The 23,606-nt window shown below is 36.8% G+C and overlaps 1 protein-coding gene across 1 annotated transcript in view; it reads left to right on the plus strand.

Annotated features, from left to right (window-relative positions):
- Cand1 (Cullin-associated and neddylation-dissociated 1) overlaps window positions 1-23,073 on the plus strand; it is a 126,335-nt gene extending 103,262 nt beyond the window's left edge. The window contains exons 20-23 of the mRNA XM_081755659.1: window positions 32-220; window positions 14,324-14,567; window positions 17,055-17,201; window positions 22,111-23,073. Coding sequence (XP_081611785.1) covers window positions 32-220; window positions 14,324-14,567; window positions 17,055-17,201; window positions 22,111-22,241 — 711 coding nt within the window. The 3' untranslated portion in view covers window positions 22,242-23,073. The remainder of the gene's footprint in view (window positions 1-31; window positions 221-14,323; window positions 14,568-17,054; window positions 17,202-22,110) is intronic.
- Window positions 23,074-23,606: the final 533 nt, after the last annotated feature.

Here is a 23,606-nt window from a genome sequence, read left to right on the forward strand (position 1 = left end):
TGTTATGTAATTACAAATTTTTATCTTTCAGCCTCAGTCAATTGACCCTCTGTTACGACAAAATATTGGTCAGTTCCTATATACACTTCAAGATCCAGATTTGAATGTCCGGCGTGTTGCACTGGTAGCTTTTAACTCAGCCGCTCATAATAAGCCATCTCTTGTACGCGACCTGTTGGATTCGGTCTTACCTCAGCTGTACAGCGAAACGAAAGTTAGAGTAAGTACTAAAGCTTATGTCATGTATAACATTTTAATTATCTTTTATTGTAGTTAAACCATGATAAATATACATTTTCTAGTATACTTGGCGCTGCCACCAACATATATATTTACGTATGTGGTTGAAACTTGTCGTATTTGAAGAAGATAAAATACAGCCAGAAAAAAATAGTCTTTAAGATTCTTATAGGAAAGATTGCGCGATCCAGGAGTATAGTAATTGTAAAATAAACTTTATATACAGGGTGTGAAACAGAGCTCACAGAAGGTTTTCAATGAGTATTTGAGAACAGGGTTCGACAATGACGCAAATTAATCACTTCCAGTAAACATTACTATCAGTAGATCTATGTTGTAGTGAAGCGTCATTCTCTGTATCATTATTTATTTATTTATTTGTAGTAGTGATTAGTGGAAGCTGCGGTAATGATTCTAATACAAAATCAGTTCTTTTAACTTTCAAACTATGCAATGCGTTAGTATGGGAGGTTTAATAGAACGGTTGTATGCGTCTGTCTTTTGACAGGTATCAGAGTAAAAACGGAGAGAGAGAGAGCAAGAAAATGTTTTTGGTTTATTTTTTATTATTGATTCAGCGCCCCAGGAGTAGTTTCCATGTCCTCTTATAACCCTAACTGGGTGTAGTAGAAATGAGCTATTCCTGGTTTCAGCCTTGATCACCATAGAGCAAAAATGATAATAGCAAGCAATAATTGTTTGAAATCGATTCAGGGCCTCAAGATTAGATCCCATTTTCACCCTTTATATCTACTAAAACTGGAAATGGGGGCCGCGGTGGCTCAGTGGTAGAGCGTTCACCTCTGGTGCTTGGGGTCCCGGGTTCGATCCCAGCCCCCGCCAAGCGAACTTTGTGGTGGTGTGCGTGGGTTTTCTCGGAGTTCTCCCGTTTCCTCCCACTTTCTTCATTCCACCATTTCATTCATTACTCATCATCACCGTCTCCTTTAGCCTAACCAGCATAACCGTGGGACGTAAAACTCAAAGATTTAATTTCATTTAAAACTGAAAATGGTAGAAGCCCCCTATTGTTCCGTCCCATTGTTGATCTCCATAGAGCAGAAACGGTAAGAGGGAGCGAGAAGTGGCTATTCAGCATCCCAAGAAAAGTTTGATCTTCACGTTTATCCCTCTATTCAAACCATACTATTTCCGGTTGCAACACTGATCGTCATAGGGAAAAAAAACGGAAGAATAGGTTCCATCCACTCTATTCGTTTATTGCAACCGAAATGGTTGAAATATAGAGAAAGAATCAAATGAAAACCTTAAAAATGCAATCAAATGCCGTAAAGTTGGACGATTGCTTCGGTACGTGACAGTAATATGCCTCTAGTTGCACTTAATGACCAACAGGTGGCAGAATGCTGCTGGAACAACGACGAACGCGTCAACGTCAGTATCAAGATGAGCACCCCACTTTCCAAATGTACCGCGTTAGACCAGCATTTAGTAATCCGGTTTTTGAGCAGTGAAGGTGTGAAACCAATTGAAATTCATCGCAGGATGGCAGCAAAGTATGGTGATTCGTGTTTGTCCCTGCAGCAAGTATACGAGTGGTGTAGGAAGTTTAAAAGCGGAACAACATCTGTGGAAGATGCTTCTCGACTGGGACAGGCTCATCGCGTCCTGACCGACGAAAACATTGCGTTAGCGGAACAGCTTGTAAAGGAAAACAGGCGTATTATGCCGAAAGAAATAGTCACAATCATGAATATTAGTTTTGGTTCAGCTCAACACATTGTGCATAATGTCTGCAAGATGGGTCCCATGTCATTTGATTGGTGAATAGAAAGATCGTCGCGTCGACGCCTGTGAAGAACTTTTACGTCGTCTCAACGCCAGGGTGATGCATTTCTGAACAGGATTGTTACAGGCGATAAGATTATCAACTAGACTGTTTACTATCATCAAACAAACCAAAACAGTGAGCAAGGAATGGCGGTATAGCTCTTCGACGAAACAAAAAAAAAAAAAAAAAAAAAAAATCCATTCCTTACTCGAATATCAGCAGGAAAGGTCATGCTCATTCTCTTCTGGGATGCAAAGGGAGTAATTTTTGAAGAGTACATGGGAAAAGGAGTGACAGTAACCAGTGCCTCTATTCAAACCTACTGAAAAATCAACTTGCCCTGCAATCAGGCGTAAACGACGAGGACTTCTATCCTCATGTGTCCTCCTGCATGACAACACCCGACCACATACTTCCCGTTTGACCGTTGACACTATCGATGACATCAAATTTGACTGTCATTCATTCACCCTATTCACCAGACCTTTCCCCCAGTGCCTTTTATGTGTTTGTACCATTCAAAGAAGCGATGGGAGGCATGCATTTCGATAGTGATGAAGAGGTGAAAAATGTGGTGAACGATTAGCTACAATCTCGACCAAAAGAATTCTTCCAACGTGGTATCCATGCACTTCCGAATAGAGATGTACCGATATATCGGTATCGGTGTTATCGGCCAATAGACACCGATATTTACTGGTACATTTTCCGAACTATTTTCAGTTTCTTTGATATTAAAAGTGTGACTTCTATTTCATTGATTGCTTTTAGACTTAAGGTTGATCTAAATTATTATCAATTGTACAATCGATTTCTTTATGTATGTGTATGCCTTTGATTTGCACTACTCATACCCAATTGATATTTTTAGTCCCTCCATGCCAAAATAGTGGTGAAGAAAAGCCAAAGGTTCTCAGTCAGGATAGCAGACGCAAGAAATAATAATCCTCTATCGTGCTGAAAACAACATGCAAATAGTTTTCCTTTACTTGTACAACTCGTGGAAAAATATTTCAGTGTTCCCCCATCATCAGTTGAAAGTCAATGTTTCTTTTGTAGTTGTGGGCATATACAGGGTGTTAATGAACTATACCGACAAACTGTAAAAGATGATTCCTCACATCAAAATAAGAGAAAAAGTTCATATGGACCTATGCCGAAAAGTGCAATGTTTCAGAGCTAGGGCTGTCCAAAATCGCGAGAAAGCTAAATTTCAATAGGCCCTATTTCGAATTCCAGAAACTGTGGATGGTGGTTCTTATTAGCGTAAAGGAAGCCACGCATACACACTCCAAAAGTGCATATTTCATCAATTGTCAATAGGTATAGAGGGTACTCCCTAAAGGGTGTAATTCTCAGATATGTTTTCAATAGAGTTTTTAGATACCTTGATTTCAAGAAGGGTGCAAAGTAGGCAGTAGGTAAACCTTGACGACAGTGGACATCCAGTGTTTCGGAGGGAAGGCGGAAGTGTTAGGAACAGGCAGCACCATGTTTCTTTGTGTTCGGAATAACGTGTGATGATGTGTGTTTTGTCACGGTATATTTCACGTTTTCTTCACTTATAAGCGTGAAAGAAAACATCGCACCATGCGTTTTTCCGAGTATGAGAGACCGTGCTGCTGACGATCCTCAATACTTCTGAAATTGCGCCAAAGGATTCCATGTTCAGTGCTATCAAGGCTTATCGTTTGCCTGCTTTGGACCACTCATAAAGTTAGAGCATATCTCAAAATTCGGTTGATGGCATGTCTGGGAATTTCACCCTGCAGGGAATAATCTGTACACCCATTGAACATTTATGAAATATGCATTTTTGGATTGCGTATGCATGACTTCCTTTACGCTGAAAAGGACCACCATCCATAGTCTCTCGAATTCGAAATAGGTCCTCTTGAAATTTGTTTTCTTCGCGATTTTGGACAGCCCTAGCTCTGAAACTCGGCACTTTCCGCCGCAGGTCCATATGAACTTTTTCTTTTATTTTGATATGACGAATCACCTCTTGAAGTTTGTCGGTATAGTTCATTAACACCCTGTATATATACAATTACTTAAAAGAAGTAGAATGAAACCTGAAAGTGCTGAAGCATTTATGTTTCTTACTTGTGATTTGCGTTTTCTGAATTTCAACTAGTAGAAAATAGAGTTAGTGTAACAAGTGATGTCGCAAATTACTAAATTGTGTTCAAATATTTCGAAACTACTACAAATGAATGGTACTTTTGAAATAGATTTTTTAGTTTGTATTTTTACTAACTTTTTACGAAATTTGAATAGAATATATTATTTAAAAAAATGAAATAAAATGAAATCTTTGAGTTATACGTCCCACCATTATGTCAGCTAGGCTAAAGGAGACGGTGATGATGAGAATTGAATGAAAATGGTGGAATAAAGAAAGTTGGAGGAAACAGGGGAATCCCGAGAAAACCCACGCACCCGATGTTTGTCCACCACAAAGTTCACTTGACACAAGCTGGGATCGAACCAAGAATCCCATACACCAGAGATGAACGGTCTGTCTGAGCCACCGGGAACAACTACAGTCAAGTGGCTTGTAACACTTTGTATTTACAAAAAATATAATTTTACAATAATATTAATTTCAGAGTTGGAAGAAAGTTTTCATAAGGTTTTTGGTATGACATTTTTTTATTGATATAGTTTTTATGCGAGATGGATGTGTTACACACTTCCTTGATGTGATGAACAATCCTTTTGTTAAAATCTTTGAATTCCGAAAAGCGAACTGAAGGTTAAGAATTAGTTCATAACAATGCATATAACTGTTTAAAATATCTTGTAGAAAAATTTTACTGGTTAAAAACATTTAATTTAGTTCTAAAGTTAATAAATAGTTTTAGCGTTTTCGACATCGCTTTATATATTAATTTACTTATACACATTTCTTATATATATATATATATATATATATATATATATATATATATATATATATATATATATATATATATATACACTGCTCCACAAAACTTAAGCAACCCGAGAGAACGTGGTATAAGTGACGTGTGGGGCCCATTCAACACTGGTCGGTGGCATGCACATACACAGAGACACACAGGTAAGGCGAGCACCCACTCTATCGCATAAACAGCACCCTTGGAAGCACGGTGAACAACTTATGCCATGAGGCGTACACCACAGCCCAGTAGTGTTCGAGGCTCCAAGCATTGAGTTAGTGGTTCTTGTGTGGGGTACACACCTTGCAATGGCTGGTAGACGACATTTGAGTGACTTTGACAGCGAGCGAATAATTGGGCGGTTGGAATTGGGCCGATCGCAAGTGGAAGTGGCGCAGGAATTCAACGTGAACAAAAGTGTTGTGTCGAGGCTGTGGAGTTGCTTCCAAAATGTAGGTGAAGTCAGTAGACGTCATGGAGGAAGCCGTCCGAAGAAGACGTCGGCCGTCGAGGACCGATTTCTCACAATTTCTGCAAAACATAACCGTCAAGCTTCATGTTCTCAACTGGCTAATGAGTTGTTTCAGGCTACAGGACAACGCGTGACTCGTGAAACTGTTCGTCGGCGGCTCAATACAGGAGGACTGTATGCAAGAAGGCCTGTGCTGTGTGTACCATTGAAACTGGAGCACAAACGTGCGCGTTACACATGGTGTCAGGAATATGTTGCATGGGGGGAACACCAGTGGGCGCGTGTCATGTTCTCCGATGAGTCGAGATTCAGCCTGTCGTCAGATTCTGGTCGGACTTAAGTGTGGAGAGAGCCAGGAACACGCTATCATCCAAACTTCATTGCTGAACGGCCGTCCTATGGCGGTGGTTCCATTATGGTGTGGGGTTGAATTATGCTGGATGGGAAAACGGACCTCCATATTGTACAACATGGCACTTCGACAGCACAACGGCACCGGGATAAAATTCTCAATACACATGTGCGCAATTTCCACGGAGCATTTGGCCCAGACTTCCTGTTCGTGAATGACAATGCCCGCCCACACCGTGCACATCTTGTGTCCGAGTATCTGGAGAGCGAAGATATTACGCGTATTGCATGGCCTGCATAATCGCCGGACTTGAATCCCATCGAGCATGTGCGGGATGCTCTTGGGCGGCGAATAGCGTAGCGCAGTCCACCAGCACGCACTCTCCCTGACCTGCAAACAGCTCTCCTCGAGGAGTGGCGCCATCTGCCGCAAGACTTGATCAACACTCTGATTTGCAGCATGGAGGCCAGATGTTCACGCGCCATATTGACTGCCTATGCCCTCGCACAATCCAGCTTCACCTGTTGAGGTATCGTTGTGCTGAAATTTTTGGTCACTCTGTACATCCCAACTGTATTGTTCGTCTTCACTTCTGTTGTACTGTGCATCTGGACCGTCTGTTTGTTCATTATACTTGGCGTAATGATCGTGTCGTCTTATTTTCTGCCACTTTCTTCGAGTTGCTTAAGTTTTGTGGAGCAGTGTATATATATATATACAAAGCAACACCTGGTTCAGCACACACAATTTTGTAAACAATAAAAATTTGTATTTACTAGTCTCTGTTACATACATATAATGCAAACGAATCCAACCGTTACAATGTAACTGTCAAAGTACATTATCACTCTAAATATCAATCACTGACTCTTAGAATTAAGTTCACACTATGTAAGTATTTGCTGCTTTTTATTTTATTTTATGAGAGCTGGATTAAATCTAGAGGAACCTAATATGAAATTCTGCTTTTTGTCTTTGTATGGGAAATTTTGATCTTACATCTAATATACGCAATTACAATGTTGATCATTTCATTATTCTGAAAATTCCTGACGATATATAAGAAATGTGTTCAGAAGTATCGGTATCGGTGAAAAAGTGGTTTCGGTACATCCCTACTTCCGAAGCGGTGGAGTACTTGCATTCAATGTCAAGGGAACTACGTTGAAAAATAAGATGGTAAGATTTCCTTCTCGTTGGTATATTCTAAAATGTATTGCACTTCCAATGTTATCATTTGCTTCACCATCGTATTACCACCTCTGATTCCAATATAAAGTTCTATAAAGCGAAAACGGTAATAGGACAAACAGGTTTTCGATCTATATTCAGGATTCCAAGAAAATATTTCCTCGCCACCCTTATTCTTGTACTGAAACCAGAAGTAGTAAAAGCTAGTGGAACTTCTGGTTTCAGTATTGATTCTATATAGTAGTAGTTGTAAGAAATAACGAGAACTGTTTTCTTTGTGGATTCAGCTTCAGAAGGACAGGTTTCATCTCCTATTTTATCCCTCTCTTGCAACTAAAAATTATAGATCTACTACCCCTGGTTTCAGTATTTACATAGTTTTGAAACTCTTCGTAGTTTCACACTGTGAAACGGAACTCACTTGTGTTCTTTTGAAATGATACGTAATAAATTTTCACTGGAATACATAAATTTGAAATATTTAGTTTTTTATATATGAGAAAGGTACAGCTATAGTCTTCAATTGAAGTGCAGTTCGTATATAAAGAATGCCGCCGCCTATGTGTGGGGGTTCGTGCCATAAATAAGTCATTGTCAGAGAGATCTTGCGGGAAACACTCCTGATAACTAAATGGTCAATTAGAACCATCATTTCAAACGGTTAACAGTCGCTTGTCAACTGCACGTGGACTCTTAGTTGCCACAGTTCCAAATGCTGTCCTTTAAGTTAGCGCTCGATTCCCTGTTTCCAAGACCAGTTTCCTAGTTCTTACATTGCCTGACATCTGCATCATATTAACCGTAGTATCGGGAAGAAAGAGCAGACATAGTGGGGGTTAAGACGTTGCAACTCCGCAAATGTGGTCAAAAGAGAATGGAGGGAGGAATGCTGTTGAAAAGATCAGCCTGGGAACTTGAAAGAAATTTACCAAACTGCACTCCTATTAAGTGAACACACTATACTAAAAGAGCATTTTAGCGGAAGACAGTACGATAATTTTCAGGTATCCTTTCCCCACTCCTTTACTAAACTGGAAGTATATTTACTTACTACATACTTTTGAACAAGTTGCAAGTATCTTCGTTTTAAAAGTAATGACAGAAAAGAAACTAGCGTTACACTATTGTTAGTATAAATGTTTAACGTTTCTTAGAGTATTTGTATTTATAATTTTATGCTAATTTGTCTAGTTTAATTTACTTATTCTCAGAAGGAATGAAAAGTAATTGCTAACATTTAGAGAAAACTGATTATGCAATTAAGTAAAAACTAAATCAGATAGTGCATTTATAACACTGACCTCATGTACCCTGAAGACAGATGTGTGAAATAGCCGTGTTATGCGGAAAGTGGTTATGTACTTAGGTGCACGTAAAAATAATTTGTTTGTAGAACAACAAATCTGTAATCTATAAGTCTGTTGTATAGAATTCTTTGTATTAATTTTCTCTTAAGTTCGACAAAAGATCTACATTTCTAAGAATTTTGAATTAATTCAAAACTTAAATAACTCTTGATAATTCGCGGAGTTCTTTCCCTGCCTCTTCTTCTTCTTCTTCTTCTTCTTCTTCTTATTATTATTATTATTATTATTATTATTATTATTATTATTATTATTATTATTATTATTATTATTATTATTATTATTATTATTATTATTATTATTATTATTATTATTTTCTTCGGGGATGCATCTCTTTGTGACAAAATGTTGTTTAAGTCGTCAGTCACAAATAAATAAAGAAGAGGTATTTCAACACGAAAAGAACAAAAACAGTTGACCGATATTTTGTGAAAAAGCTAGCCGACAAACTTGTAAGTACAGAAAACTATTGTGTAACTGTTCATAAGTCCTAACTGTTTGTGTAGGATATACCCCTTTTGTAAATAAAATTTGTTCTAAAGCATTTTTGTGCTGATTTGTGTCCTTTTTCGGTCATTTCACGGATTATTCGCAGCGTTCACTGATCCGCCGTTGCCGCGCCACCCAATTCCGCCTATAATTGGAGTTTACTGTATAACAAAACAAAAGTATGCAAAATTCTCAGTCTCTTACAGCCAAAAAATGAATGTTTTAAAATATTGCAGATGATTATGCATAATATATACCCTTAGGGAACATGAAAGTTGATTTATAATATAAGTAAGTGTTACATTCTTATACGTTTTATTTCCTGTAACAATAAATCTAGCCTCAAAAGCTAGAGAAACAAAGCCAAACATTTGAAATTAAAGGTAAATAAAATATTTACATTACGCAGTTGATTTACAAAAAATGTAATAAGATGACCTACATTATGACGTTTTTTAATAGTGGCTATTGGTCAGGGTTACCGTATTTCATGGCATGTAGATCCTGTAACTCAGTACAAAGCCAGGGGTGTAATTTAGCAATTGTCATATAATATATATATATATATATATATATATATATATATATATATATATATATATATATATATATATATATATATATTGAACAAATTCCCAGATACAGCATAATTGTGCCATTTTACACAAGGAAATGTCAACAAGCGGAGAAAAAAAGAATTAAAAAATAAACAACAACAATAACATCAATAGTATTAACAAAGAGTGCACAAGTAATATTATTTAGCCAGCACGCGTTTTATTGCTCTTTCAAACACCGGGTAGCTCGAAAAAAATGTCCACCGCACTTGTTAGATTATTATAATAGTTGGGTACTCGGGGAAAACGAGACCTCTGTATAATTGTCAACCTAGAGCGTGCAAGATGGAATAGGTGGGTATTCCGGGTTTTGCGGGAAGGGACATGTAAGGATAGTTGTTGAATTAGGGTTTCTGATCTTAGGTTCCCATTTAAACTTCAATTCAGAGTTATTTCTGCGTACTTCCGGCGTCTGGATATTAAGATATCGCAAAATTTCCTCCTTGTGTAATATTCGAAGTGCGGGAACACGAAAACGTACTATTGCAATAAAGAAATTGAGAACAGACTCAAGTCTAGAGAGATGTGTAGGTGCGGCCATGGCCCATATGGGAGAGCAGTATTCGATCTTGGGTGCTATTAGAGTTTTATAGAATGTTGCCACAGTACGTAGTTCAGTGAATCGGTAAAGAAGCCCCAGCATACGCATTGATTTCTTAACTATTGAGGATATGTGGTCAGAGAACGAGAGTTTCGAATCAAAGATGACACCAAGATCATTATGACTGGCAGAATGTGTTATAGGGAATCGTTAATATGGTATTTGGAGGGAACAGGAGACTTTTTCAGAGTAATTGTAATAGCGTCACATTTCTTACTGTTAAGTTTCAATTGCCATATTTCACACCAGTCTACAAGAAAATTTATGTCTTCCTGTAGGGCAATTGTGTCATGGAAACATGATATTTCTCTATATAATTTGCAATCGTCAACAAAAAGCAAAAGGCCACTAGGATTAACTGATAGGTGAGAGTAGAGATCGTCCATATAACAGGGGCCTTAGTACGCTTCCCTGAGGCACCCCCGAGATCACAGGTTGGAGGTTAGAAGTCGCTCCTGAAATATATATCAGGTAGTCTAAAAAAGGTTGTGAGCCTTTTCGTACAATATGACGTTAATGCCCCAAATCTCAGCGATTATAAATCGGTCCAATCACAACAAAAGTAGATTCCAGCAAAGTTGAGCAAGACCGGAATGTAAGCAGTCATATGATATTGCTAATGATTTAAACATCAATCACTAAACAATGTGAAATCATTTGGAGAAAGCTGACTACAAAAAGAAGCTCGAGTTTACCACGTGATCTGACTCAAAAACTTTACTGAATCGTATTTCCATCTGCGAATCGCTACTGAAACATTACAGTTTCCTGCCATTTTCAAACGATTGAACTGAAGTGACGAAAAGTATGTAACCTACTACAACAATGTATGAAAAAAATCGTGGTCGAAGCTACGAGAAGCTCCATAATCTATACCAAAGACCAGGACTGCCGTGTCGTGACTAAACGCTGTAACTTTGGCGAAGAAGTTTTGCGAAAATGAGCCTTAAAGTTTTCGCCCGAAAATGTGATCTGTATCGTGTAGAAATAGTGTATCTTGACTTTGAAAACACGTGGTTACATGCAATGTTACCTAAATGCATGTTGTGTGATTAAATTTGGTGAAAATTGATTGGTTGACCATTATTGCCTAGTTACACTGGTTCTACACGATACAGATCACATTTTCGAATGAAAACTTTAAGGCTCATTTTCGCAAAACTTCTTCGCCAAAGTTACAGCCTTTTGTCACGACACGGCAGAGGAAGGGTATACTATACGTTTACTGGGATTGGAAGAGCGTCGCAGATCACGAGCTGCTGCCGCCGGGCAGAGCGGTAGTCTTGGACCTATATTGTTGAATGGAGATCATTTATTCTTCATTTAATTCTATTATTGGCTTGAAGCATTCCATTCACCATACTTGTTGGATTTGAAGCAGGTTATATTACATTTTAAAGTTCTTCAAAGGCAGTGTGTGCTGAGAAAAGTGATATATACAAATAAAACTTTTTGTCCCAAATTTCTCAGTCTTCTCAAAAAAAAAAATATCAGACTGTTCAAAAATTTCAGGAAAGTTTACAACACTACACCGACTACAGAAAACTAACTTACGTATCAAACGTTCACAAGAACTGGCAAAGTGTATATCCTCGTATAAACAATACCATGCAATTTTATATTCTTTCTAGTAGTAGAATATTGAAGAAATCTCATGCACAACTCGTATCCAACTTAAACTGCTCTTATCACCTCTCTCTTCACGGTTCTGAATTGTTTTCTGTACTTACCTGAAACGAGACGGCTGACAGTTGGCTGTTGCTCCTTCGCATCTGCTACATGGCTACATTATTTATACTGTTCACCAAATCAAGACATGTGCTAGATTAAATTAATGCTACATCAATATTTTTTTTTTTTTTAGTGTTGTAGAGGAAACAGGCAAAAACATGGATTCCAGTACAGGTCGTACAGCTCTTAATAGTTATAAAAGAGAAAGAGGTAATTGTGTCTAAAATAAAATAAAATTTAAAATTGTTTATCTCGACGTTCCTTTGGACAAGACGTTAGGTTGCTAAATATAAAGTAATAGCAATAAGAAAAACTTACATCTTCATGTAGTATATAAAACAAGAATATAATGGTTGAGAATCATAGTGCTAGAAGTCAAGAACTGGTCAAGTTTTCCAATATAAGGTCAAGTTTTAAATTGCTTACAGATTTAATTTTATGGCTCTTCTGTTCTGATTTCTGAACATAGTTTTCTGTCTCTCAACAGAAACGTAAATTATGATATATTTCTCTATGTATCCGTGAGCAAGAAAAACAAGGTAACAGGAAGAGGTCAAGAGGGGGAGAGAGAGACGGAGAGAAAAGGATCCCAAGTGCCTTCTCGACCCCGAAGATAGGAAAAAGGCCCTTTTTCTTTCCTTTTTGCTTTTCCACGGCTCTTTCCTTCCCATTTTCCCCGCTCCCCCTCTCTTCCTCCCTTCTTCCTTAATTCGGAATATATATATATATATATATATATATATATATATATAGAGAGAGAGAGAGAGAGAGAGAGAGAGAGAGAGACATGTCCTATAAAAGAAGAAAAGAAAGGACAATTGATGGTGTAATCCCACCCTTTTTTTCTCCTTATCATTTTTTTCTTTCTTTCTTTGACTCTCTCTTTATGAGAAGACTGTGGGTTCTGTTCCTTTTTTTTCACTTCATTCGTCTTCTCTTTCAAGCAAAGGAAGGAAAAGAAAAAATAAACTTAGTTATTGCTTCAAGTAGTTATACTTTTAGCACGCGGTGTTTGAGTGGATGATGTTGTAGCATTTTTGCACGGTTAATACAAAGCATACGGTTCAGAATCTTCAAACTTCATGTAATAATTTCGAAACCATATATATGTCTTGTCTGCATGTTCTGTTCAAAGACAAATTTCAGCTCATTGAGGAATTTGGTTAGTTTGGTGTACTAAAACCTCTTTGTATATTTGCTCTGTCAATCCGTGTGTCCGTTCGACTGGGAGATGAAAATCTCAAGAACTATTTGTTAGATCACCATCAATATTGGTTAGGATGTAGAGGGTCGGAACTTGGAAATTGAGTTGGTTGAGGGAGATGATGCAGAAAGTAGAAGTGATAAAAAATCAATCATTTCTGGTTTTTATGTTGATCACTATAGAGAGGAAATGATTCGAGATAGCAAGAAATGTTCTTTTGGAATCGAATTAGTGTTCTAAGAATAGGTACCATTTTCTCTCTTAACCCGCTGTTCAAAGTGGAAGTGAGCTCTTCCCGCTAGTCTAGTGGCTAACACGTGTGCCTTTGGTGCACATAGTCTTGGGTTCTATTCTCGATTGAAAACCACAAAACTTACTTTCACAATCATCCTTCTCCTTTAACATAAAGGACATAATTGTAGAATGTTAAACTGAAATGAAAATGAAATGAAATCTTTGAGTTTAACGTCCCACGGTTATGCCGGTTAGGCTAAAGGAGACGGTGATAATAAGTAATGAATTAAATGGTGGAATGAAGAGAGTGGGAGGAAACGGGAGAACCCCGAGAAAACCCACGCACGCGGTGTTTGTCCACCACAAAGTTCACTTGGCGGGGGCTGGGATCGAACCCGAGACCCCAAGCACCAGAGGTGAACGCTCTACTACTGAGCCACCGCCGCCCCAATGTTAAACTGAAAAGAAATTCTTTCATTGTCTTAAAACACTTACGGTAACGTTGAAAACTAGAGTAAAAGCGGTAATAGATAGCGAGAAGAGCTTCCCTGCAATAAACTAAATGTTCTAAGAATATGTCACATTTCTTCTGTAATATATCTACTAAAAAATCGCATCCCTTTTGTAATATATCTACTAAAACTATAAATGGTAGAAATTAACTACTAGCTGATTTCAACATTGAGAAAATATCACGCCGTACAACCAAACTCATTCATATTACACTGTTACTTGCACCAGCTGGGATAAGCCAATAGTGCAAGCGTGGAAGAGTAATCATTGTCTTTATCTGAGAAAGATGTGTATTGGAAGTGAAGTTCGGGAACAGAACGAAGTGAAACATTAATTAGGATTACAATTATACGTATATAAGAACTCCATTAATATAAGACACTCAGATTTTTTAGTGACAGAAAGCCAGATCCTTCGATGATACAATTCCATACAAAACATTTAAGGAAACAAATTGCATTCTCAGTTCATTAGCCTTACAATAAAAGGAGCCCAATACCTGTCCTATTTCTCACACTCATCTTCAATGTTAGTAATGCGTGGTTTATCTTACTAAATTAAACCTGAAACTTACTTTGTATTTTCATATTTGTTTGCAGAAAGAACTGATACGTGAAGTGGAAATGGGTCCATTTAAGCACACTGTGGATGATGGCTTAGACATCAGGAAAGCAGCTTTTGAATGCATGTATACACTTCTCGATTCTTGTATGGATAGACTGGACATCTTTGAATTCCTCAACCATGTCGAAAATGGATTAAAAGACCATTACGATATAAAGATGTTAACGTATTTAATGGTAGCACGACTTGCTCAACTATGCCCCACGGCAGTGTTGCAAAGTAAGTATAAATTTTATTTTTATGTATATAAAAATATAATCTTGCACAATACACCGTGTGACAATTAAGTAATGAGACTGATTTTATTGTGTCCAAACAAACAAAGATAATGTAATAAAACCTATTTATTACTCAAAGTGTATCCCTCCTGTGTCAACACAGCGAGTGATAGGATCACGCAAGAACGACCTCTGCAACTCAGTTTATGGTACGTTCCGTAATACCGTTGTTACAGCTGTTTGGATATCTTCAACATTGTCAAAAGTCGTCCTTTTAATAGTAACTTCAGTTGAGGGAACAGAAAATAGTTGCACTGAGACATATCTGGCGAATATGGAGGGGGAACAGCACACACACTTGTTTCTTTGGCAAATATTCCTAAACAAGTGCTTCCCGCTGAGCGAGTGCATTGTCATGGAGGAGGAACCAGCTACCTGGGGCTGTGTATTCAGACCGAATACGACGAATTCTCTTCTTGAAACGCACCAAAACACTTAAATAAAACCAGACATTTACTGGTTACCTTCTGGTACAATTCAAGATGAATGCACCCTTACTATCGTAGAAACACAGGAGCGTTGTCTTTACTTTTGACATCTGAAGTCGAAGTTTCTTGTCTTAAGGATAACACCAACATTTGTCCTCCGCAACAATGGAAAATAGGAAATTTTTATTCCTACGGCCGTTGCCAGGATGTCACGGGTGTGAGCAACACGCTCTTGTTTTTGTTTCTCAGACAATGAGTGTGGCACAAACCACGATGCAATCTTATTCTTGCGCAAGTCTTCCACTAAGATCTTACGAATTGTCTGCCTGTTAACACCAAATTCATCCGCCATCATTCTCACAGTCACGCAATTATCTTCTTGCATACTTCACGGATTTTTGCAATGAGTTCGTTACGAACAGTCATAGGACGACCGGGCCGAGGTTCATCTTCAATCGATTCCATACCATGCTTAAAACGTTCACACCATTTAAAGATCCACGAGACACTTATCATCATACACTTTTCGCATGAAATCAACAGTCTCTGGCACTTTTACCAAGTTTAACCAAAAACTTTGATATCCATGCTGCTAGCGTATATAGTTTCATTTTTCCAAGACTGAAAAATTCAGTACTGAATAAACTTAATTAGGCTTCCTACTTAGTGAAAAAACCTTATTTAATTTTGAGTGAAATTAAATTTGTGTAAATTGTTCGAAAGTGCTAGTATCTCTTTTACCAGATTTTCAAGAAAGAAAAGAAAAATCTTAACTTCAGATTAAAGTTTGGGTAAAATAATGGTATAACTATGAGGGGTGAAAGGGGTGAGGGGGCTAGTTCTCAGAGCCTACAGATGGTTGAGATGGAGAAAGAGAATAATAAGTGTATTATGGTGGCTTGTAGATAATGATGAAAAAGGGATACTAATGAAAATTAGCGTGGACAGCCATCCGAGTTTCATAGTTGTATGTACCCTGCAGTGGATACATTTGAGTAGCTGTTCAGGTGTCCCTTGGGAATTCAAAACGAACATTTAAGATACTTTCAAATAAAATATATGTAAACAGAATTAATTTTTACTTTTATACTCTACTAGTAGCAGTTGACTCTCTCAGGTCATGACTTTCATACTGCATTTTTGTAATATAAAGTGTTTTTAATCCTCTGATATATATCGCCTGTTTATTTGAAGAGTGCCATAACTGAAAAATCACCCTTATTGAATTATGGGCAAACAATGAAAGCTAATCTTGATATCTATCTCTGGTAAAAAATTTCACAGATGTGCTTCCAAAACTGGACGCTAGAAAGCACTTTGTGTTGTTCTTGCGTCCATTTGTTTTCATTGCGTTTCAAAATTTTCAAATGCTTCTCCAGAAAAGTTTGGAATTTTGAGTTATTTCACTCTTGAAATAAATAGGCAATATGTATTAAGCTAATAGTACACAAAGAACCAGATGTTTTCAATTGAAAGTCATCAGTAATTTCTGGTGATAAAAGTCTTCGAGTTGTGAATACTTTAAGAAGAAAGAAAAACGTTCGAATTATCCGTCTAGGGCAATAGAAAAGGATTATAGAATCACAGAGAAAGATATGTATGATTTGTAATCATAATTTTTAAGATACAGTGTAAATTTACTGCGTTTCATTTATAGAATTATATTTCATTTTAAATCCTGGAATTAATTTCGGTGTTGTCTTTTTTCGTATTTCTACTTTTTATTTGTGAGGATCAGTCGAAATCTGGGGATGATTATTATATAAAAATTGTTGTTGTTTTACTCGCAAATTTTTCACTTAAGTTTTACGTTTTTAAAAGTGTATATTTTATAATATTTCTTGCTTTAAATAGCTTGCTATTTTATAATATTTACTCTTTGCGTATCATTGAATTTGCATCTACTGAAATTGGTGTGATATAAAATTCACGATTTCTTCCATTTATTAGATGAACTTGTTGGTAGATTTTTTGAGTAATGAGAAACTGTTCCTTTCCAGGGTTAGACAGGTTGGTTGAGCCTTTGCGTAATACATGTACCATGAAAGTGAAAGCCAATTCAGTGAAACAAGAATATGAGAAACAGGATGAACTGAAACGATCGGCAATGAGGGCCGTGGCGGCATTGTTAACCATTCCCGATGCAGGTGAGCATGGTTTAGAGGTTTACATTGGCATTGTATTACGAGAACAATAATAATTTATGTTGATATGAATATGTTCTCTATTCTTAATTTTATAGTAGTAAGATGGGTTGCTTATTTATCGCTGCTGTTTAATTAAGCATTCTTTTGCTTAATTTATGTGGCGTATTTTTTATTTGCGAGCTAAGTCTGCTGCAGTGAAATCTGTTCCCTTCCTCAGTTGGCAGATCTTCGTGCAGAATTTTTCTCACATCCCTGATTCGTATGACATCTTCATGTTAGTTACAGATTATAGTCAGTAGTCTACTGTAAGTAAAAAGCTTGTTCGCTTAAATTCAAGTTGTATATGTTACTTTCTTCCTTCCATTGCACTAACTAAATATCTCGCCAGAGTTGAAAATATAATTACGATAGATCTTCAATTAGTATGTGATAGAAATAAGGAAGAGAATTTAAGATATTTACACTATTTACAGAATAACCACAGACTCGTGATAATGCGCATATCGGGTCAACTATGCACAATGTGATAATTAAAATTTTGAGATTTTTAGGTCGTGGTTTTATGATTACCTTTGCCAACCCTAAAATCGATACTCTCAAGAGGATTCAGAGGGACTGTTACCCGTAATACTTTAGTGTCAAAACAGTAGATTCATACTTTATTCTCGGATTTCAAAATATGAAACGTATCTGGTGCCAACATTCCAAGACTCTCCAAACTATGATAATGAGTAATTTGGACCTTCCTCTGGTAGGTGCTAAACAAAACAAACAGCATAGTTATGAAGAAAGGATAAAATCTGCGGATAGTTGAATATAGCAGTGTGGTTTTGCCATTCTTGACAGCTTACTTTTCATTCCGTATTGACTTGAGGGTGGAATCTCTTCATTCACATCATTGTGAAGAAGGATCCGTTTGCATTATTACATAGGCTTTTCTTTGAACTCGGTACGTCGTGTCTCAGTTCATCATATGTTTCCACTGACACAGGCGAGAGTCCCCGGTTCGATAAGCTTATGGTGGACAACATCATGACCCTGAAAATTTGTGCGTTCCCTCGTTTCTCCCCACTTCCTCATTACATGTAATCACTCTCTCGCGTTAATCTGCCCTATGGTAATTACCTTCCTTAATCTAAAAGAAATAACTCTTGGTTCTTAAACTACATATTTCGTTTATTTTTTCTTTCAATTTGAAAAAAAAAAAAAATCTATAGGTGATGCACAAAGTATTAGTATGTATGTGGCCAGGTGTTATTAAGGTAAGGTAAGAAATTCTTATTTCAATGTAGCATCATCATGCTGTCACACTAGAGTAAACTATTTTAAATTGCAGATAGAAGTACAAGGAAAACTGAGTGTTTTTTTTTTTATTTTCGTTGTTTAATGTCACTTATATAATGTTCATATGCCTATGCAAACATGCTTGCGGGAAAGATCATGTAACAACATGAATGACTCAGTAATATATACTTTTATGTACTTATACTTAGGATAATATCCTATGACCTGGTAACTTGAAAACCAAATTTTAATGCTGTAAATCATTTGAAAACATTATTTAAAACTTACATATTTTCATAGTAATTATTTATAGAAATATCTAGAATGAACTACGTAAATATAAATAGTAGCTTTCGATATGTAATGTCTCGTCGTCTTCATTGCAGAAAGAAGGAACAGTAGAGATGAATAGTCTAGTTTTGCGTCATTCATATTAAAAAGTGCATGGTGGCTCAGTGGTAGAGTGTTTACCTCTGATGTGTGACATCGTTGGTTCGATCCCCGCCGAAGCGAGTTTGTGGTAAACAACATCGTGTGATTGAGTTTTCTTGGGATATTCTCGTTTTCTCCCATGATCTCATTCCATCAGTTCTTTCATGGTTATTCAATTGTCTTAATCATATCTCTCTCTCTCTCTCTCTCTCTCTCTCTCTCATCCTCAAGGGCATAATCGTGGGACATAAAACTGAAAGATTTCATTTTTTGTATCGTTCATACTAATTTGTTGGGTTAATATAATGATTAGAAGAAAAAAATAGCGTAGGCATATGAAAACCAAGACAAAACCTGAGCCGAAGTTGTTCATTTTCTTTCTTTCCTTTCTTGAACGGTGCAGTCAGGATAAAGACGAGTTCACGTCCATGAGTGGCAACTCTAGTTAACTGACGAAACATGTTATAGATTTGAAATAGAGACTTTAAATTTATTTCTTTCACTTTCGTAAGGGAATAGTGTAAAATTCTTAAATAGAAATAAATCTAACCAAACACACACTCTTATTATTACCAAACTGTGTTACATTTAATAATACATTTGTCTTCATCAAACACATGAGAGCACTAGGTTGTTGAGAAAAAAAGGAACATTTTGGTGTGAAGTACGAACGATAGATGTGCGCAAAAGATGTAGGGTACAGAAATATCCTATTGTACTTCTCAATTTATGTGACTTACACATGTAAGTACTTTTCATAGTGTGATATCAGTTTTTCTATGTTGCCATTGTGCTTTGTAGCTGCCAGTGTATTCAGCCATGCATGACAGCATTTTTGACTTCATTTGATTACGTACTCTCAGTTTAAGACAAGGAGAAAGACCGTGCTGATGTGATCATGAACGATATCAGATTATGTGCCCTGACAACAGAATTGAGAGTCATGCCAACTGCGAGGTGCGTGCTGTGACAAGGCTTCTGATTTCCATTTGTTGCGAAAGCTGAAAGTCTCTGTTCGGAAAGCACTCTTCTTTTGCTGGTTAACTCAAAGACGCTTTGAATGCATGGGCTGCAATCGAGTACAATCACAGTATAGAAAAATTGATATGCTATGATAAGGACTAGAATGTTCGTGGCAATAGGTTGAAAAATAGGTAGGTAGGATAATTTCTCTAGCATAAATTTTTTCCACGCATCTTTCGTCGTTTATATTCCACACCAAAACATTCCTTTCTCTTATCGATGGCACTTGTATATTCTAAGGCTATAGCTTATATATTTCAGGAAGTGAAAGATCTCTTCTAACAACAAATACGGTTTTCTCTCTTTTTTTTTTTTTTTTTTTTTTTTCACTTCTAAATTTTTAATTAGCTGCAGGCTTGAACTTTTCTTACCACACAAATGCACTATCCTGTCCTCTTATCCCAATCTATACTCCATACTGTGTCATTTTGTTCTCTTTCTCATGTATCCTATCTTTTAACTTTGTTCATGTATACTTAGTCCACTTGTCCAATATATTAATCTCTCTGCCAGAACTGAAACAAGATTAGTAATAATAAATGTCTGCTTTGGCTAGGTTTTATTTCTGTTTAAGTTATAAGTAGTTTTAAAGGTCGATTCGGCAGTTTCTTTTAGCCGCCTTTTGTTCCAGCATTTCGCCTGGTCTAGGTGGTCACGAGGTCTCTCCATCTTCTATCGTTCCACACATCTTATCCTCCAATTCACACTTCTTCCTTGTGTATCTCTTGCAACCTGTCCGTCCACCTTGGAAGAACAAGAAATGACAAACGTTTGTCTGTCATTTTTAATTCTTCATGATCTTTGGTATTTTCTTAGTCTCCATTCTTCTGAAGTGTCCAAACCATCATAGTCTAGATTGTTCTCTTAAGCGTTCCTCTCCAAGTTCTTGACGTATTAATTCATTTCTTATCCTATGCCTTGTTCTTCCTAAAAGTGTCCTTAAGAATTTAATCTCTGACGCCTAGACCCTGCTCCAGTCCTTTTCAGCCATTACCCATGTCCCCACTGCGTGTGTTACTATTGGTGCAAAATTTGTCTCGTACAGCAGTAACTGTATTTTCATCCCATAATAGTCCTTTCATCTGTTGGTATAATCTTCCTCCTTTCCTCAACGTGTTCGTTTTTTTCTTCTTCATTGTTGCTTATTTCTGTTCCCGTCCCCATATACACAGAATAAGCAGCATTCGTTTAAAATCTTTACTTTATACGAGGTGTGATAAAAAAAAATACGATGAATAATTTTATTTAGAAACAAAGTAATAAGCTTACATGGAATCTAATTTAATCTCCTTCAAAGTACTGTCCTTGGCTAGAAATGCACCTATCCCAGCGTTGAATCCATTAACTGGAAACATTTTTGGAAGGCTTCTTTTGAAAGAGCGTTCAGCTGCTGTGTCGTGACCCTCTCAATGTCAGGAATGATATCCAAATGTTTTTCTTTAAGCATAATTTTAATTTTTGGGAAGGGCCAGAAGTTGCGTCGTGTTATATCTGGAGAGTACGGTGGCTGTGGACAAACAGGAATATTTTTTCGGTCAAAAAGTTGGGGAACGAATTTCGCATTCAGTCTTCTCATTTCCAAATCGATGGTTAAAATGCTTTGTACGAACCCGTACGAGATGTTTAGTTCTTTGGAAAGCTCTCGAATAGTTTCGCATATTTGAACGAACAATTTTTGCCATGTTTTTGCACGTTTTCTTCTGTTTCAAAGGTTAATGGACATCCCGAACGTTGCTCGTCTTCTACCGACTCATTTCCGCTTTTAAATCGCTCAAAGCACTTGTAAAAGTCGTCAGATTTACAACATCGCCATACATTAATTTCAACTTTTCATGAGTTTTTTTGGCACTTTTTTTTGCAAGTTGAAAGAAAACTTAAAAGTTCGCGCGTTGTTGATGCGCGACAGACACGGAAAACACACCCTCACTCTAGCGGCTCTGGGCGCTGACTGACAAGTCAGAACATGTGCCAACTTGACGCTGCCTGTCTCAAGGAATCAGGCTATCGAAACATCAAATGGTTGTAGCGTCAGCAGTTTGTGCTAAAAGGAAATTAATTCACCGTATTTTTTGATCACACCTTGAGGAAACGAAGAGTTTAATTTGACATTAATTTGTTTTTATTGTGTCAGTTATTTCCAAGAATTAAAGAATAACTTTATTCTTTTCAGACAAAAATCCTCAATTGAACGAATTCGTCTCACACATTAAATCGAATCAAGACTTGCAAATGATCTTCGATTCTATTCAGAAAGACTCTAACGTTATCTCCCAAGATACCAACATGATGGACCTGAGCTGAGGTTCGAGGAGAAGAAATTTGATAAAACGTTGAGTTAAGCCAAAGGACTAAAAAAATTTAGAAGTGATCACGATATCTTTGTTGAGGTATTGGAAATACGGAAAAATGTGTAAGAAATAAAAAAATAAATAATTAATATTAAAAGAAAACAAAACCAGAAATGGTATATACGTATATACAGAAGTTCGGCTACTGTTAATTATAATAAAAATTGAACTTTTTTTCCAACAGCGAGAAATATTCACTAAAATGTGAAATGTATTGTATATTTACTTTTTAATAGCACCAGTTTCTATCCCAGAAGATTACGTTTTTTTTTTCTTTTGTTTTGTAATTACTGATGTTCAGTGTTAAGTATCAAAATTTATAATCTCTTTTGATAATTAGCTTTGTCAAATGTGGAGTTGTGTTCATTTTCGTTTTTTTTTCCTTCCAAAACTGCAGATTGTTATATTTTAAGGTGTACAGAGGAATGTTGGTTTGTAAAATGTGTGAAAGATAATTTCCGTGATAAAAGAGTAAAGTTTTGTGTTGAGAGAATATAGCGAAATTAACTTCTAATTAACAGTGAAAGAGTTTGTGTTATTGTATTGAGACTGATGGCATTAGCTGTTCCTATGTGATAAATCTGGAGAAGGTTTATATTTAATCAGATGCAGCTTTTCATCACATCTCAAGCTTTCAACCCCGCTGCAATCCTTGGTTGCGTCAAGGCCTTATATGCAACAATATGCAACACTATGACAACAAATTTCAAGCTGATGCAAAAGTAGTGTATATGGTACTCTCAAAAGTAATGAAAAATTAATAAAGTCTAATTTGTACAATTTAATTGTTTATTGTTCTTTTGTACTATTATTATTATTATTATTATTATTATTATTAATATTATTATTATTAATAATAATAATAATAATAATATTATTATTATTATTATTATTATTATTATTATTATTATTATTATTATTATTATTATTATTATTATATTGGTGTTTGTAGTAGTAGTAGTACAGAAACGTTCGTGGTAACGACTTCGAACACCAGGAAGCAGCACTGGCAGAGAGCAACAGAACTGGTAGTGCGAAAGTATTGTGTATTGACTTGCAAAGACGACGGATCGTGTGTGCATGACTGGTTACATAGCACGGAAGCTCCCAGTCTTCTAGAATTCGTTATTGTTATAGCCAGATAATTAAACAGTGCAAGACGAAAGTCTTCCACATGTCAGAGAGGGACATCAACACAGTGTTGAATCGCCGAAAAGCGTGCACCGTATCTACTGCTGGAGCCAGTCAAAGTGGACCTCAAACCTATCGGAAGCCTAAGCCTTCCCCTCTGTTGTGCAGAAAGTGAGTTCCTTGGGGT

The sequence above is a fragment of the Thermobia domestica genome, chromosome 4, assembly GCF_964235325.1.
Source record: "Thermobia domestica chromosome 4, izTheDome1.hap1.1, whole genome shotgun sequence".
Taxonomy (NCBI): Eukaryota; Metazoa; Arthropoda; class Insecta; order Zygentoma; family Lepismatidae; genus Thermobia; species Thermobia domestica.